The 17,821-nt window shown below is 43.6% G+C and overlaps 1 protein-coding gene across 1 annotated transcript in view; it reads left to right on the top strand.

Annotated features, from left to right (window-relative positions):
• The window catches only part of denr (density-regulated protein), a 51,630-nt gene that overhangs the window by 26,895 nt on the left and 6,914 nt on the right, over positions 1-17,821 (top strand). The window contains exons 6-7 of the mRNA XM_085961682.1: positions 827-943; positions 1,280-1,419. Coding sequence (XP_085817808.1) covers positions 827-943; positions 1,280-1,419 — 257 coding nt within the window. The remainder of the gene's footprint in view (positions 1-826; positions 944-1,279; positions 1,420-17,821) is intronic.

The following is a 17,821-nucleotide window of genomic DNA, read 5'->3' as shown; positions in this document are numbered from 1 at the left end:
GTATCACATTTGTACACGTTTAGACCAGGACAGCTGGGTGCCGAATGCTGAGATGGCATCCCTTCAGCCGCTAACGCCATGAGGTCGCTGGCTGTTTTGCCCACGGCCACCAGCAACCCTTCCACGCTCAAGGTGTCGAATCTCCTCGCCACCCATCCGGCTCCCTCGCATCAGATGCTGAATCAGTTCAACATTTAGTATATTCAAGACAGAGATTGTTAGACTTTTGGATACTAAGAAAATCACGGGACATGGGGGTAGTGTGGGAAAGTGGAGTTGAGGCAGAAGATCAGCCGTGATCTTGAATGGTGGACCAGGCTCGAAAAGCCGAATGGCCTACTCCTGCTCCTATTTCTTATGTTCTTATATTTGGGACTATGTGAACGTACAATAAGTTATTTTTTACAGCATTACAGAAATTCTGGATATGTTGACACCTTCAAAAGAAATTTTGCACTTGAAATATTCTTCATTTATCTCCATTTTCTTTTTAAAATGTAGTTTAGAAAGTCAGCAAAGATCACTGATGTGTTATATTCCTGCCCCTTAAATATGTTTAGTTAACATATGATGTGCACAATGTGGTTTACACATGGAAGTGGACTTCTTGAGTGGCAATATTTATAACTTTAAATGTCAAATGAAGATGCAGAACATAATTCCATAACTGTTTGTGATCATCTCAAAAATATACCAGACTTTCTTTATATATTTGTTAAATTACCACGTGTGAGATCTCTCTCTATACAAAGCAAGAATAGTCCTAGGGATTGTGTACTATTTTGACAAACATTTTCTAAATAAATGTTAAAATATTATTTTTAAGGTGGCAGAGGTATAATTAAACAAAAAAAGAAGACTGCACCCCAAAAGGTTACAATAGCCAAAATTCCAAGAGCAAAAAAGAAATATGTAACAAGAGTCTGCGGCCTTGCAACTTTCGGTAAGTATTTAATGTTACAGTACTTTGTTTTACTGTCATTTTACTTTTTACTTTTTCTTGCATTGTGGGGAACATGAAAAATATGAATTGGGATATTCCACAGGTTGTATTCTTTCCTATTTACTATAGGTTGCTTTTACCTGGTCTAAAATTCATAACGGTTGAAAGGCATCATGTAATAATTAAATTATTACGAGGACAAACTGACTCGGAGATGAATTAAACTCCTAGATTAAATGGATGCCCTTCATTCCTGGCACTGTTGTTCCAAACCTGAACTCAACGCAAAGATTTGGTTGATATAATTGCTAATGGATCTTTTTTTGCATAAAACAGAGATAGAGCTAAAAGAAGCACAGAGATTCTTTGCTCAGAAGTTCTCCTGTGGAGCATCAGTTACAGGAGAAGATGAAATCACAATTCAGGGTGATGTTACAGATGATATTATGGATGTTATTCAAGAGAAATGGCCAGAGGTAAGACTATCCATCTGCCCTGAAACGTATCAGTTTGTGTCTTTGAATACCTTCATTAAGAGTTTTACTTGGAGACCTAAGCATCGTTTAAATGCCTGGGTTTGAAGTTGATACATTTTCTGAGAGCTGTCACTCTACTAGCTGAAGGAAGTGCAATCTGAGTGTGTGCAGTGCAGAAGAATTTCTCGGCATGCATCTTTTGGTGTACAACTTGAAAGAGTAGCTTTCTCCCTGCTGTCTGAGTCAACTACTTCACTCTCCATCTTAATGAATAATTCTATCATATTATGATCGCTCCTCCCCAAGGGGCCTCACAACAAGATTGCTAATTAATCCTTTCTCATGCATCTTTCGGTGTACAACTTGGAAGAGTATCTTTCTCCCTGCTGTAACAGGATTTGAGTTTCTGTATTTTCAAAGGACTTAAAGCAGGTATTTCAAAAGTACGAGAGAGAATTTTAAAGTCAAACAATGATCAGATACTTTATTTTACATTTGAGAAAAAAGCCTACCTTAGAGACGAGAGAAAAAAGGAAGTGGTTTATGTTAAGAAATTGTTCATTATTTACAGAAAATGTATGTATTTTTCTCGGTACGATTTGTTTTTCCAAATGAAAAACTGGAAAATTAATTTTAGAAGTTATTTTGAGGAAACTATGTTCAACTTGTTTTTTACTTCAGAGAATCTAACTCTAGGAGACAATGTTTGACCTCCAACTGGCCCGACAGGCCCAGCAATTATACCTAGTGATCTTTAAAGAGACATATTTTAAGTATACATAGCTATCCTTCAGCAGTATATGTTGTACTAAAGCAAAATACTGTGGCTGCTAGAAATCTGAAATAAAACAGAAAATGCTGGAAACACTCAGCAGGCCACTCGGCATCTGTGGAGAGAGAAACAGAGTTAATGGGCCGGATTTTCCAACCTCCACGGGTGCGTATGAGGTGTGTACGCGCTCGTAGGGGCTTCTTAAGTGCCGGTTTCAGGCATGCGAAGCGCATGCGCTGAAAACCGGCACTTGCGATCTGTCTTTTGACAGATCATCCGCCTGCCCGGGAGAAGGGCCTCTGCGGGTGGAGAGTTGCGCTTTTTGCACAACTTCCGCCCGCTGAAAGGCCAGAGAATTCTTAAGTGTAAGGCCTACTTTTACCAGCTTGAGTGTTCAAAAATAGAAAAATTAAATTTGATAACTCATTTATAAATTAAAAATACTCTTCAAAAAGTTAAGTTTATTTTTATCCCTGTAAAAACATTTAATTTTTTTTTCAAAGAAAAACAAATTTAACTGGATTTTTAATTCATTTTAATTATGTAATTTAAAAAAAATGTATTTAATGTTTTAGTGTGTTTTTAAATGTGATCCCCATTCATACTTTTGACAGTTCTGTGTGTTTTAACCTGTCAAAAGTATGAAGGGGGGTTCCCTGCTTTGATTGGTTCGCCTGGCCCACATGATCTCAGGGGTGGGCATCTGTGCATTTCCAACAGGAGAGGCCCAGGATCGCAAGCCTCTGGTTCTATGGAACCAGCAGGTAGGTTCGTAGATTTTTTACGATCGGAGGCATCCGCCCGAAGGAAGCCTCCGATTGGAAATTCAGGGCCAATGTTTCAGGTCAATGAACTTTCATCAGAACTGGAAAAAGTTAGAGATGTAACAGTTTTTAAGCAAGTACGGGGCGTGGAAAAGGGTGGGGGAGTGCAAAGAACATAAGAAATAGGAGCTGGAGTAGGCCATTTCGCCCTTCGAGCCTGCTCCGCCATTCAACAAGATCAAGGCTGATGATCTACCTCAACTCCACTTTCCCGCATTATCTCCCATATCCCTTAGTTCCCAAAAATGTATTGACCTCTGTCTTAAATATACTTAACGACTGAGCATCCACAGCTCTCTGGGGTAGAGAATTCCAAAGTTTCACAACCATTTGAGTGAAGAAATTTCTCATCTCAGTCCTAAATGGCCGACCCCTTATTCTGAGACTGTGACCCCGTGTTCTAGATTCCCCAGCCAGGGGAAACATTTTCTCATCATTAACCCTGTCAAGCCCCTTAAGAATTTTATATGTTTCAATTAGATCACACCTCATCTAAACTCTAGGGAATATAGGCCCAGTCTACTCAATCTCTCCTCATAGGGTAATCCCCTCATCCCAAGAACCAGTCTAGTAAACCTTCATTGCACTCCCTCTAAGGCAAGATCAGAACTGTACACAGTACTCCAGGTGTGGCCTCACCAATGCCCTGTATAATTGTAGTAAGACTTCTTTACTCATATATACTCTAATCCCTTTGAACAAAAGCTATTTGCTTTCCTAATTGCTTGCTGTACTTGCATGTTAACTTTGTGATTCATGTACAAGAACACCCAGGTCCCTCTGAATGCAAACATTTCCCAGTCTCTCACCATTCAAAAAATATTCTGCTTTTTTGTTTTTCCTACCAAAGTGGATAACTTCACACTTCCCCACATTATATTCCATTTGCCATGTTCTTGCCCACTCAGTCAACCTGTCTATATCTCTCTGCAGCGTCTTTGCATCCTCCTCACAGCCTACTTTCCCACCTAACTTTGTATCATCAGCAAACTTGGATACGTTACACTCAGTCCCTTCATCTAAGTCATTAATATAGATTATAAATATCTGAGGCCCAAGCACTGATCCTTGCGGTGCCCTGCTAGTTACAGCCTGCCAACCTGAAAAAGTCCCATTTATTCCTACTCTGTTTTCTGACCATTAACCAATCCTCAATCCATGCTAATATATTGCCCCCAATCCCATGAGTCCTAATTTTGTGTAATAACCTCTTGTGTAGCACTTTATCGAATGCTTTTTGAAAATCCAAATACACTACATCCACTGGTTCCCCCATATCCATTCTACTAGTTACATCTTCAAAAACTCTAACCGATTTGTCAAACACAATTTCCCTTTCATAAAACCATGTTAACTCTACCTAATCATATTACAATTTTCTAAGTGCCCTGTTACCACGTCCCTAATAATAGATTCTAGCATTTTGCCTACTACTGATGTCAGGCTATCTGGTCTATATAGTTCCACTTTTTTTTTCTCTTCCTCCTTTCTTAAATAGTGGGGTTATGTTTGCTACCTTCCAATCCTTGGGAACTGTTCTAGAATCTAGGGAATTCTGGAAGATTAATACCAGTGCATCCACTATCTCTGCAGCTACCTCTTTTAAAACCCTAGGATGCAGGTCGTCAGGTCCGGGGATTTGTCGCCACTTAGTCCCATTAATTTCTCCAGTACTATGTCTTTACTTATACTGATTTCTTTAAGTTTCTCATTCTCACTAGACCCTTAATTCCTCATTATTTCTGGAATTTTTTTGTGTCTTCTACCGTGAAGACAGATACAAAGTATTTATTTGTTTAATATCTCTGCCATTTCCTTCTTGCCTATTATTTCTCCTGTCTCTGCCTCTAATGGGCCCACATTTACTTTCACGAATCTCTTCCTATTTACATACCTATAGAAACATTTGCAATCTGTTTTTATGTCTCTTACTAATTTACTCTCTCTTACTAATTTACTCTCAATTCTATTTTCTCTTTCTTTATCAATTTCTTGGTCCTCTTTTGCTGAATTCTAAAATCCTCCCAATCCTCAGGCTTACTCTTTTTGGCAACATTATAAGCCTCTTCCTTTGATGTAATACTATCTTTAACTTCTCTTGTTAGCCACAGTTGTACCACTTTTCCTGTGGGATTTTTGTGCCTTAAAGGAATGTATATTTGTTGTAAATTATGTATTAATTCTTTAAATGCTAGCCATTGCTTGTTTACCGTCCTACCTTTTAATGTATTTTCCCAATCTACTTTAGCCAACTCGCCCCTCATACCTACATAGTTTGTTTTGTTTAGATTAAAGCCCCTCGTTTTGGACTTAACTAAATCACTTTCAAATTCAATATAAAATTCTATCATATTATGGTCACTCTTCCCTAAAGGGCCCTTTGCTACAAGGTTATTAATTAACCCTTTCTCATTGCACAATAATACACTGCACATCTAAAATAGCCTGTTCCCTGGTTGGTTCCTCAACATACTGATATAGAAAACTATCTTGTATATATTCCATGAATTCGTCCTCCACACTATTACTGCAAATTTGTTTTTTCCAGTCTGTATGTAGATTAAAGTCCCCCATGATTAATGTATTACCCTTGTTGCATGCGCCTCTAATTTTCTGATTTATACCCTGTCCTGTATTACAACTACTGTTTGGGGGCCTATAAACAACTCTCACCAATGTTTTCTGCCCCTTGCTGTTTCTTAGCTCCACCCAAACTGATTCTACTTCTTGATTTTCTGAGCTAAGATCCTTTCTCTCTACTGTCTTTATCCCATCATTTATTATCAGGGCTACCCCTCCTTTTCCATTTTGCCTATCTCTTCTAAAAGTTAAGTATGTATCCTGGAATATTTAGTTCCCAACCTTGGTCACTTTGCAACCACGTCTCTGTAATGGCTATTAGATCAAACCTATTAATTCATCTATTTTGTTGCGAATGCTTCGCGCATTCAGATATAGTGCCTTTAGCTTTGACTTTTTATTTTTCCCTGATGTCACCTTCGTCACTGATGCCCTATTACCTTTGTTACTCTCTCGCCCTTCCTGACCCATTCTGCCTTTTTTTACCCCAAACTCTGCTCTAGAGCCTTGACATTTCCCTTGCTGCTTTTAAATTTACTCTTTCCTGAATCATCGCACCCACCCCCCTTCATTAGTTTAAAACTCTGTCTACTGCCCTAGTTATTCGATTTGCCAGGACATTGGTTCCAGCCCGGTTTAAGTCCAGCCCATCCCAATGGAACAGCCCCCTCTTTCCCCAGTACTGGTGCCAGTGGCCCATGAAGCGAAACCACAGCCTCCCACACCATTCTTTCAGCCACGCATTTAACCTTCTATTCTGCTTATCCCTATGCCAATTGGCGCGTGGCTCAGGTAACAATCCAGAGATTATTTGGACTCCAACTCCTCAAACTCTCTAAGCAGAACCTCATTCCTAGTTCTACCAATGTTGGCGGTTCCTACGTGGACCACGACAACTGGATCCTTCCCTTCCCACTCCAAGTTCTTCTCCAGCCGCAAGGAGATGCCTTTAAACCTGGCACCGGGCAGACAACACAGCCTTCGGTACTCCCTGTCGCGGCAGCAGAGAACAGTATCTATCTTCCCTGAATATACTGTTGCCTACCACTACCACATTTCTTTTTACTCCCTGCCCCCACTTGAATGGCCTCGTGTACCACGGTGCCGTGGTCAGTTTGCCCTTCCTCCCGGCAGTCCTTGTTCTCATCCATACAGGCAGCAAGTACCTGGTACCTGTTGGACAAGGTCAAGGGCTGAGGCTTCACCATCACTATATCCTGGTCCTCATGTCTTCCTGACTCGCAGTCACACCCTCCTGTCCCTGACCATTGACTAACTCTAAAGTACTACTTAACCTAAGGGGTGTGACTGCCTCCTGGAACAAATTGTCCAGGTAACTCTCCCCTTCCCTGATGCATCGCAATGTCTGCAGCTCGGACTCCAGCTCAACAACTCTGAGCTGAAGTTCCTCGAGCTGCAGGCACTTACCGCAGATGTGGTTGCTTAGGATCTCATTGGTCTCCACCAACTCCCACATGCTGCTGTTACGACACATCACCTCTATCTAACCTTATTTTATTTATATAATTAGTTTTTTATTCAAATATTTGTCGTTTTAATTAGTTAATTTAGTTTATTAGTTCAATAAAGTTATAGTAGTTAATACTCTCCCAGTTCTGAATTTAATTCACTTACCTAACCTAGAGAAAAAGAGCTGTAATACTCACCAACCAATCACATACCTGCTGTCCTGTGACACCACTCCTTGTTTTTCTTGTTGTTAAGTCGCCGCTCAGCTCCCTTTTACGCTGCCGCTGCTCCTGCTCAGCTCCGCGCAGTGTCCTGGGCCTTCTCCAGTGCTCCCTTTAAGCCTCCGCTGCTGCCGCTCCCACTCAAGTCCGCACTGTGTCCTGGACCTTCTCCGGTGCTCCCTTTAAGCTGCTGCCGCCGCTCAGGTCCAAGAACAAAAGAAATATTAATAGATTAAGTGAATGGGCAAAACTGTGGCAAATGGATTTCAATGTAGATAAATGTGAGGTCATCTACTTTGGACCTAAAAAAGATAGAATGGAGTACTTTCTAAATAGTGAAAAGCTAGAAACAGTGGAGGTCCAAAGAGTTTGGGGGGCGGGTGGGGTGAGTCCACGTACATAGATCATTAAAATGTCATGAACAGGTACAGAAAATAATCAAAAAGGCTAATAGAATGCTGGCCTTTCTATCTAGAGGATAGCAACAACTTATATTTATACTAGCTGGGGGGGGCCCGGCGTTGCCAGGGCAATTTTGCCGGGCGCTGCCGCTCCCCCGCTCTGTGTCATTCTTTCCCTCCCTGACCCCCTCTCTCTCCCTCCCCCTCTCTCTCCCTGCCGCTCTCTCTGTCCCCTCTCCCTCTCCCCCCTGTCTCTCCCTGCTTTCCTCTCTGTCGCTCCCTCTCCTCTCCCTCCCTAGCACCTCAGGCCCGGTGCCGTTGTGATAATTTGGCACCCGGGGAGGCGTGGTGGCCGTGAGGGGCCTAGCGCTTGAGGCCCACCCGGGGTCTCGGGCTGAGACGGACCCCAGCTGATTACCCGGTGCGCCGGGCTGCCGCGCCGCGGTTGGCGCGGTTTACGGCCGGCCGCTGACGCTCCCCCGCCCGCTCTGTGTCTCGGGCCGAGCGGTTGTGAGGTCAGGCCCGAGTGACTCCAACTCACCTCCTGCTCCCGGAGCCGCAATGTGGGGGTTTGTTTGGCTGGTGCTGTCGCTGTGGGGATGAAAAAAATGGCGGCTAAGTTTCAGGAGGCTGCAGGATTAGGCCCGCCCACAGACGGTGGATTGGTCAACCATCAGCTCACTGAACTGTAGGATTGGTCAACCATCACGTCACTCAACGCTAATGAGCAGTGGGATTGGTCAACCGCTAATGAGCGGATTTTTGAACGTTTTTTGTCTACTGCCCGAACAATTTTTGTCTGACCAAACAGTAAATACGCCTATTAGACTCCCCTGATCATAACCTTTCTTTTGATATAACATACGTGTAGGTACGCTCTATAACTTTTGAGTGTATAGCAGACAAACAGACAAACCAACCGCTTTATTATAGATATAGATAGATAGCACGTTTAACGTAATAAAACGTCCCAAGGCACTTCACAGGAGTGTTACCAAAAACAAACAAAATTTGACACTGAGCCATATAAGGAGATGTTGGGGCAGATGACCAAAAGCTTGGACGAAGAGAACATAAGAACATAAGAAATAGGAGCAGGAGTAGGCCAATCGGCCCCTCGAGCCTGCTCCGCCATTCAATAAGATCATGGCTGATCTGATCCTAACCTCAAATCTACTTTCACTCTCCATCCCACCCGAACCCACGTGATCTCCCGGGAGAGGCGAAAAACCAGATAAAAACCCAATGGCCAATTTGGGAGAAAAAATCTGGGAAATTCCTCTCCGACCCATCTAGGCGATCGAAACTCGTCCAGGAGATCACTCTGTCCCTGTATTTCCTGCAGTACTTACCTTCTGTAAGAGGTGATCTCCACCCCAGCCAGGAACAGGCCCAATTTACTCTTGAAGGACTCCTAGCTGGCAGCCTGTTCCCAAGGTCTCCACTAATCCCTGTGAATAGAACCAGCTCCTGAAATCTAACACAGAATTAGAACACAAGAAGTAGGAGCAGGACCAGGCTACATGGCCCCTGGGCCTGCTCCGCCACCCACAGGGCCATGACCGATCCGAACCTAGCCTCATGTCCGATTTCCTACCCGCTCCCCGTAACCCCTAATTCCCCTTACTTCTAGGAAACTGTCTATTTCTGTTTTAAATTTATTTAATGATGTAGCTTCCACAGCTCTCTGGGGCAGCAAATTCCACAGACCTACCGCCCTCTGAGTGAAGAAGTTTCTCCTCCTCAGTTTTGAAAGAGCAGCCCCTTATTCTAAGATTACGCCCCCTAGTTCTAGTTTCACCCATCATTGGGAATATCCTCACTGCATCCACCCGATCAAGCCCCGTCACAATCTTATATGTTTCAATAAGATCACCTCTCATTCTTCTGAACTCCAATGAGTAGAGTCCCAATCTACTCAACCTCTCCTCATATGTCAACCCCCTCATCCCCGGGATTAACCGAGTGAACCTTCTTTGTACTGCCTCGAGAGCAAGTATGTCTTTTCTTAAGTATGGACACCAAAACTGTATGCAGTATTCCAGGTGTGGTCTCACCAATACCTTGTACAACTGCAGCAATACCTCCCTGTTTTTATATTCCATCCCCCTAGCAATAAAAGCCAACATTCCATTGGCCTTCTTGATCACCTGCTGCACCTGCATACTAACTTTTTGTGTTTCGTGCACCAGGACCCCCAGATCCCTTTGTACTGCGGTACTTTCCAGTTTCTTGCCATTAAGGTGTAAAGTCTGTAGGTATTATAGCGAATTAATACACAGACTACAAGAGTAACTTTAACAGGACTTTACTATTCGAAGGTCAGGGCGAATCTGCCCAATAAATCCTGACACAGCACTTATATACCGGTGTGGTCACCGTCGGTATTACAGTATACAGCAGCCAAGATAAAGTAGTGCCACACCTAAAATAGTTCTCTTAAAGGTGAACGGTTACATACAATAGTTCTCTTAAAGGTAGAACAGTTACATACACTACAATCCTCCCTTTTTAGCTTACAACATACTTATTCCCCATTAAACATAACATCATAACATATATCCAACTTCATGTTAAAACAGTTCACAGATGTAGTCTCTGCGGAAACAGTTCACAGATTCAGTCTCTGCGGGAAACAGTTCATAGATTCAGTCTCTGCGGAAAACAGTTCACAGATTCAATCTCGGTGGATGCGCCTTCCGTGCTTCTTGACTCGGTCCTGACAACACCTCAGTGGTGTAGCAGTTCCCTGTGGTGTAGTCGGTTCACGTTGCTGGAGTGACTCATCTAATAGTCCTTCACTGGACTTAACAGCTTGAACTTCCGTCCTTCTGAACCAGCATTGTTGGCTTGTAAAAACTTGAGTACCTTGGGAAGTTTTTCTACTTCCAAACTGATTTGGCTCCGTTTGAAGGGACCCCGTGCGTGATCTAGTAGTGATGATGATGGTCCAGGTGATCATCATCTTCTGCTTCGTCTTTTCCTTTTCTGCTTCTTGGAGACTCTCTGGGCTCCACTGTCAGCTGCCAGCTGCATGCACAGTTCCTCCTTCTCGTCCTCCTTTTTCCGTAGTAGCGCCACCATCTCCCGATGTTCCTTAGACTTTTTGTGATTCTTCATGGTTTCTGCACTTTGGGAGTTTTCATCACAAGCTGGGCAGAACAGGTCATCGTAACATTCGATGTCGTCCAACAGGTCATGGTAATATTCGGTTTCATCTTGAGCTAGGCCAGTGAGAGGGTCTTCTATTTCCTCCATACCCAGCTGGACATTAGCCAGCTTTTGTTCCAAATCCAGACATCTTTCCTGAAGAGACTTCTTCAGGTGTTCAGCTTCATCCAGCTTTTTCTGGGCTTCCTGCAAGTCTTTTACTAATGACGTCATTTGTGATTTCAATACTTCAACTTCATTCGGAGATTGGTTGATCGGACTATTCAATCCCTCTACTGCAGCAGCTGTTTCAACCTTCTGTTGTTCAACATTGATGTGAGTCAGCGTACTTTTGGCATCCAAGGGTTGCTCTGCTGCCATCTTCTCAGTCTGTGTTGCAACCTCAGCTATTTCAATAACTTTTGGGAGCTCCAAACCCCTCTCCTTTGAAGATTTAAACTCCTGTTCAATTTGTTCCCATTTCAGAGTCTTGTCCTTCAGCATATGAAAGAGTTGGCTGACCGTTAACTCTTCTGACCTCATACGTTTCCCAGTAGCTGCAGGGCTGTTTATAACCTTGCCCTGGGGCTCCTTTGCTGTTTCTACTTCGCCATCATCCGCAGCCTCCACCATTCGAATTTCCGCACTTGAATCGTCCGGTGATGCTACACCCAACTTCAGTAGGAGCTCGGAGTTCATGGCGACCAAATCAGTCTTTTCTGCCTGCAATCTGCTAACAAGCGCTTTCAGTTGCTGAACCTCTTGCTCCACCAGATTAACGCACGCACCTTCTGAAACCGAATCAGCTTTGATTCGTTTGGCCTCCTTGCCCCGACGGTTTGTGTGCTCCTGCTCCTTTTTCTCCATCAGCTGTTTCTGTTGTCTTTCCAGGTTCTCCCACTCTGTGTCACAGAACTTTTTCATTGCTTTCATCTCTTGTTCGAGACGGCAACTCAATTGTTCTAATTGCTGTTGTAATTTGAAATGGAGTTGAGTTCGAGCCCGGTGTTCCTCAGAATTGTGCATATCTGTAAACTGGACAGACTCAGAATTCTCTGTCAAACTATGTTGTTGTTCAGTGGAATTCTGTTCTGAAACTTTGTTCTCCTCTGAAGCATAAGCATTTATGCACTCCTTCGTTTTTCCAACCTTAGTCAGCAAGTCCATTTTAAACTTGTCTTTCGCACCTGGGCTGGTCTTCTCGTCATCCGTTTCAGAGTCTGAGCTGATTGTCTTCACCGAGTTCTCACTCATTATTGCTTTTAAATAGTGCCATTCCTTGTTTATTTCCCAGATCCACTCCCGTCCCAGAAGTGGTGGACCTCCCTCAGGTAGTACATATAAATACATTCCTTGGTGTTCTTTGCCCCTGTCTCTCACCTTGACTTTTATCTTTCTCATGGGGTATACTTTCTGCCCCGTGTATGTCTGCAATACGATCTTGGTATTTCTCAAGGGTATGTGTGAGAATAGCCGGTTGTAATCCCTTCGATTTATGACTGATAGGGCTGATCCTGTGTCCAATTCCATTTTCACTTGGACTCCGGCTATTTTTAGCATGACCCAGATAGTTTGCAGGTCAGCTTCCTTACTCACATTGTGAATTCTCAGACTACCCAGTTCCTGAACGGTTGGGTCTGAATCCGAATTCTGTTCATCTGAACTCTTCTCAGCCACCTTGTGTACCTTATTGTACTTTTCCTGCGGTGACTTTTTTTTGTTGTTGTTGGTCTTCTTTCCTGACCGGCATACCTTAGCTATGTGACCAAGTTTGCCACATTTTCTACATTCCTGGTTTTTAAACCAGCATTGGTTCTGGTCGTGTGTTGTCTTCCCACAACGATAACATTTCGATGTACCCGAAGTAATTTGATCCACACTGAGTACCGCTGCCTTCAGCTGCATTTCCACTGTGCCTCTCGCTGCGGCTTCGTGCGATGCTGCAATAAGGACAGCCTTATCAAGTGTGAGATCGTTCTCTTCTAGCAGACGCTTTTGTGTTCCTTCCTTCGACAACCCGCACACGAACTTGTCTCTCAATGCCTCTGTCAGATTTTCCCCAAACTGGCAGTATTTCGCTAGTCTACGCAGTTCGACCAAGTATTCCGCGTTGCTTTCCTCTTTCCGTTGCGTTCTCGCATAGAATTTGAATCGTTCCGCCAACATCAGTGGTGTGGGGTTCAAATGATCCTTCAGGACAGCAACAATATTAGCGAAAGTCTGATCCGCCGGTTTAGCTGGTGATAGAAGATGCTTCAATAGCCCGTATGTCTTTGCCCCCATTGCGTTTAATAAGGTGAGAGCTTTATCATCATCTGCTATCTTATTGGCCTCACAATATATCTCGATACGTTCTACGTATGTGGCCCAATCTTCCACCTCGGAATCGAAGTTGTTGATGTTACCATGCTTAGGCATCTTCACTATCTCTCACTATCTTTCTGCGAAACAAACACGAAATTTTTCTTTAACTTTTTTTTTTCAAAATGGCGGTTTCCCGCGCTTGTCTTCGTCCCCCGCCCACTTTCAAAATGGCGGTTTCCCGCTTCTGTCGCCTTCCCCGCCTACTGGCGGCTTCCCGCGTTTCTTCCCCTGGCGGGAGGGGTAAGCTTTTCCCTCTGCCCAATAAATCCTGACACAGCACTTATATACCGGTGTGGTCACCGTCGGTATTACAGTATACAGCAGCCAAGATAAAGTAGTGCCACACCTAAAATAGTTCTCTTAAAGGTGAACGGTTACATACACTGCATAAGGTAATAACTTGCTCTATGATTTTTCCTGCCAAAGTGCATAACCTCACACTTTCCATTATTATATTCCATCTGCCAAATCTCTGCCCACTTACTTAGCCTATCTATGTCCATTTACAGGTTTTTTATGTCCTCCTCACTACTTTCCCTCCCATCTTTGTATCATCTGCAAACTTTGATATGTTACACTCGGTCCCTTCCTCCAAATCGTTAATACAGATTGTAAAGCGTTGGGGTCCCAGCACTGACCCCTGCGGAACACCACTAGTTACTGATTGCCAGTCTGAGAATGAACCATTTATCCCAACTCTCTGCCTTCTGTTAGATAGCCAATCCTCCACCCATGCCAGAATATTACCCCCAATCCTGTGATTTTTTTATCTTGAGTAATAATCTTTTATGTGGCACCTTGTCAAATGCCTTTTGGAAGTCTAAATACACTACGTCCACTGGTTCCCCTTTATCCACCCTGTATGTTACGTCCTCAAAGAACTCGAGCAAATTTGTCAAACATGACTTCCCCTTCGTAAAACCATGCTGACTTTGTCCTATTAAATTATGTTTATCCAAATGTCCCGTTACTGTCTCCTTAATAATGGACTCTAAAATTTTACCAACCACAGATGTTAGGCTAACCGGTCTATAGTTTCCAGCCTTCTGTCTACTACCCTTTTTAAATAAGGGTGTTACATTAGCAGTTTTCCAATCTGCCGGGACCTTTGCTGAGTCCAGGGAGTTTTGGAAAATCATTACCAATGCATCCACAATCCCTACCGTCACTTCCCTCAAGACCCTAGGATGTAAGCCATCAGGCCCAGGGGATTTATCCGCCTTGAGTCCCATTATTTTACCGAGTACCACTTCCTTAGTGATTTTAATCGTATTTAGCTCCTCCCTCTCTCCCCCCCCCCCCCCCCCCCCTATAGCCCCGTGTTTGTCCAGTGTTGGGATATTCTTCGTGTCCTCTACTGTAAAGACTGATACAAAATATTTGTTCAGCGTTTTTGCCATCCCCATATTTCCCACCATTAATTTCCCGGTCTCATCCTCTAAGGGAACAACATTTACTTTAGCCACCCTTTTTCTTTTTATATACTGTAACTATAGAAACTCTTGCTATCTGTTTTTATATTTTTTGCTAATTTACTTACATAATCTATCTTCCCTTTCTTAATCAATCTTTTAGTTATTTTTTGCTGTCTTTTAAAGACTTCCCAATCTTCTATCCTCCCACTAGATTTGGCTACCTTATATGCCCTTGTTTTTAGTCGAATACTATCCTTTATTACTTTACTCAGCCATGAACGGCTGTCTTTTCTTTTACACCCTTTTTTCCTCCATGGAATATTTTTTTTTTGAAAGTTGTAAAATAACTACTTGAATGTACACTACTGATCATGTACCGTCTTACCCTTTAATCTATTTTCCCAGTCCACTCTAATCAATTCCGCTCTCATACCTTCATAGTCTCCTTTATTCAAGCTCAGTACGTTTGTTTGAGATCCAACCTTCTCACCCTCTAATTGAATATGGAATTCAACCATGTTATGGTCACTCATTCCAAGGGGATCCTTTACTAGGACATTTTTAATTAATCCTGTCTCATTACACAGGACCAGATCTAAGGTTGCTTGCCCCCTGGTCGGTTCAGTTACATACTGTTCAAGAAACCCATCCCTAATACACTCAATGAACTCTTCCTCAAGGCTGCCCTGCCCAATTTGATTTGTCCAGTTAATATGATAATTAAAATCCCCCATAATTATAGCTGTTCCCTTATTACAAGCCCCAACTATTTCCTGATTAATACTCCGTCCAACAGAGTTGCAACTGTTAGGAGGCCTATAGACTACGCCCACCAGTGTTTCTTTCCCCTTATTATTCCTTATCTCCACCCAAACTGTTTCATTATCCTGATCCTTTGACCCAGTATAATTTCTCTGTATTGCAGTGATTCCTTCCTTTATTAACATAGCCACCCCACCTCCCCTTCCTTCCTGCCTGTCCTTCCTGATTGTTAAATACCCTCGTATGTTTAATTCCCAGTCATGGTCACCCTGCAGCCATGTTTTTGTAAGATCATACCCATATGTAGTTATTTGTGCCGTCAACTCATCCATTTTGTTACGAATGCTACGTGCATTCAGATAAAGAACTTTCAAATATGTTTTGTGACACTTAGTTCCTGCTTTTTCCCCTTTTACTACTTTACCTTTTACTCCATACATTCTGTCCCTTCCTGACACACTCTAGTTTTTAATTCCTCCACTGCTACCTAGGTCTATGACCTTCTCCGTTGTCATTTTTATTATTTGCTCTCTAGAAACCTCCCCCCCACTAATTAGTTTAAAGCCCTCTCTACAGCCCTAGTTATATGATTCACCAGGATTCTAGTCCCAGCACTGGCCAAGTGAAGTCCGTCCCAATGGAACAGCTCTCTCCTGTCCCAGTACTGGTGCCAGTGTCCCAAGAAGCAAAACCCGTTTCTCCCACACCAGTCTTTGAGCCACGCATTTAACTCTCTAATTTTATTTATCCTAGCCAAATTCGCTCTTGGCTCAGGGATTATTACCCTTGAGGTTCTGTTTTTTAATTTGACCCCTAGCTGCTCATACTCCTTTAACAGAACCTTCTTCCTTGTCTTATCTACGTCGTTGGTACCAACATGGACCACGACAACTGGATCTTCCCCCTCCCACTCCAAGTTTCTCTCCAGCCCAGAAGAGATGTCCTTAACCCTGGCACCGGGCAGGCAACACAGCCTTCGGGACTCCCGCGCTCAACTGCAGAGAACCCTATCTATCCCCCTAATGATACTATCCCCTACCACTACAACATTTCTATTTACTCCCCCCTCTTGAATGGCCCCCCGTTCCATGGTGCTGTGGCCAGGTTGCTCATCCTCCCTGCAGTCCCTGCTCCCACCCCCACAGGGAGTAAGAACCTCGAACCTGTTTGACAAGAGCAAGGGCTGCGGCTCCTCCAACACTACCTCCTGGATCCCCGTACCTGCCTCACTCATAGTCACACCGTCCTGTCCCGGACCACGGACTACATCTGAATTAATTAATTTCATAGGTGTGACTACCTCCTGAAACAGAGTCCAGGTACTTCTCCCCCTCCCTGATGTGTCGCAGTGTCTGAAGCTCGGTCTCAAGCACATCAATACGGTGCTGGAGTTCCTCTAGCATCAAACACTTACTGCAAATGTAATCACCGTGAGCATCAATGGTGTCCACCGGCTCCCACATTTCGTAGCAGTAACACATCACCTGCTCACCCATTCTACATAATTAATTAAATTTCTTCTTATTAGTTATGAAGACCCTCTGCCTCGATATAGATGATAATATCACACCACTATTTAATAGGACTTACCAACTTCACAGAAATCACAGAAACCCCACAGTGCAGATAGAGGCCATTTCGGCCCATCGAGCCTGCACCGACACATATCCCACCCGATCCCCGTAACCCCTACACCAACACATATCCCACCCTATCCCCGTAACCCCACATATTTAATCCCCCTAACACTAAGGGTCAATTTATCATAGCCAATCAACCTAACCCGCACATCTTTGGACTGTGGGAGGAAACCGGAGCACCCGGAGGAAACCCACGCAAACACGGGGAGACTGTCTGTGTGGAGTTTGCACAGTCGCCTTTTTACCTTTTTAAAGGTATAAAAGAGAAGGAAGAGGATCTACCAACCAGCTGATCACCTACCTCCCTTTTGAATGCTGTCTGTGGGGCCTGTTAGGTTGATTCGCCTCGCTGCTCCGCTTCCGCAGTGCTGGCTAAGCCTGAGAGTGGGAAATAAAACAGGGCAAAAACACCCCCTCACCTCCCACTTGCCCGAACACACTCGCTTACACTCAATGCCGACCGCACTCGCGCTGCCGCACTCGGCCTGCCCCTTTTTAAACCCGGATTCTACTTCCAGTTTAAACTCCCCAACAATTTAATTTACTTTAATAAATTAAACTTACTTCAAAAAATTAAATTTTCCCTTCACTTAAATTCTCTAAATAAACTTAAATAACTTTTCTCTCTCTTACCAAACTCTCGCTTACACTCAACGCCGACCGCACTCGCGCTGCCGCACTCGGCCTGCCCCTTTTTGGTGGGTTTTAAGGAGTGTCGTAAAGGAGGAAAGAGAATTGGAGAGGTGGGGAGATTTAGGGAGGGAATTCCAGAGCTTTAGGACCTAAGCAGCTGAAGGCACCGC

This window comes from Somniosus microcephalus, chromosome 19, assembly GCF_052327205.1.
Source record: "Somniosus microcephalus isolate GS21.2 chromosome 19, FLI_Smic_1.0, whole genome shotgun sequence".
NCBI lineage: Eukaryota > Metazoa > Chordata > Chondrichthyes > Squaliformes > Somniosidae > Somniosus > Somniosus microcephalus.
Note: the sequence above shows the minus strand (reverse complement) of the source record. Positions and strands in the feature narration are given on the sequence as shown.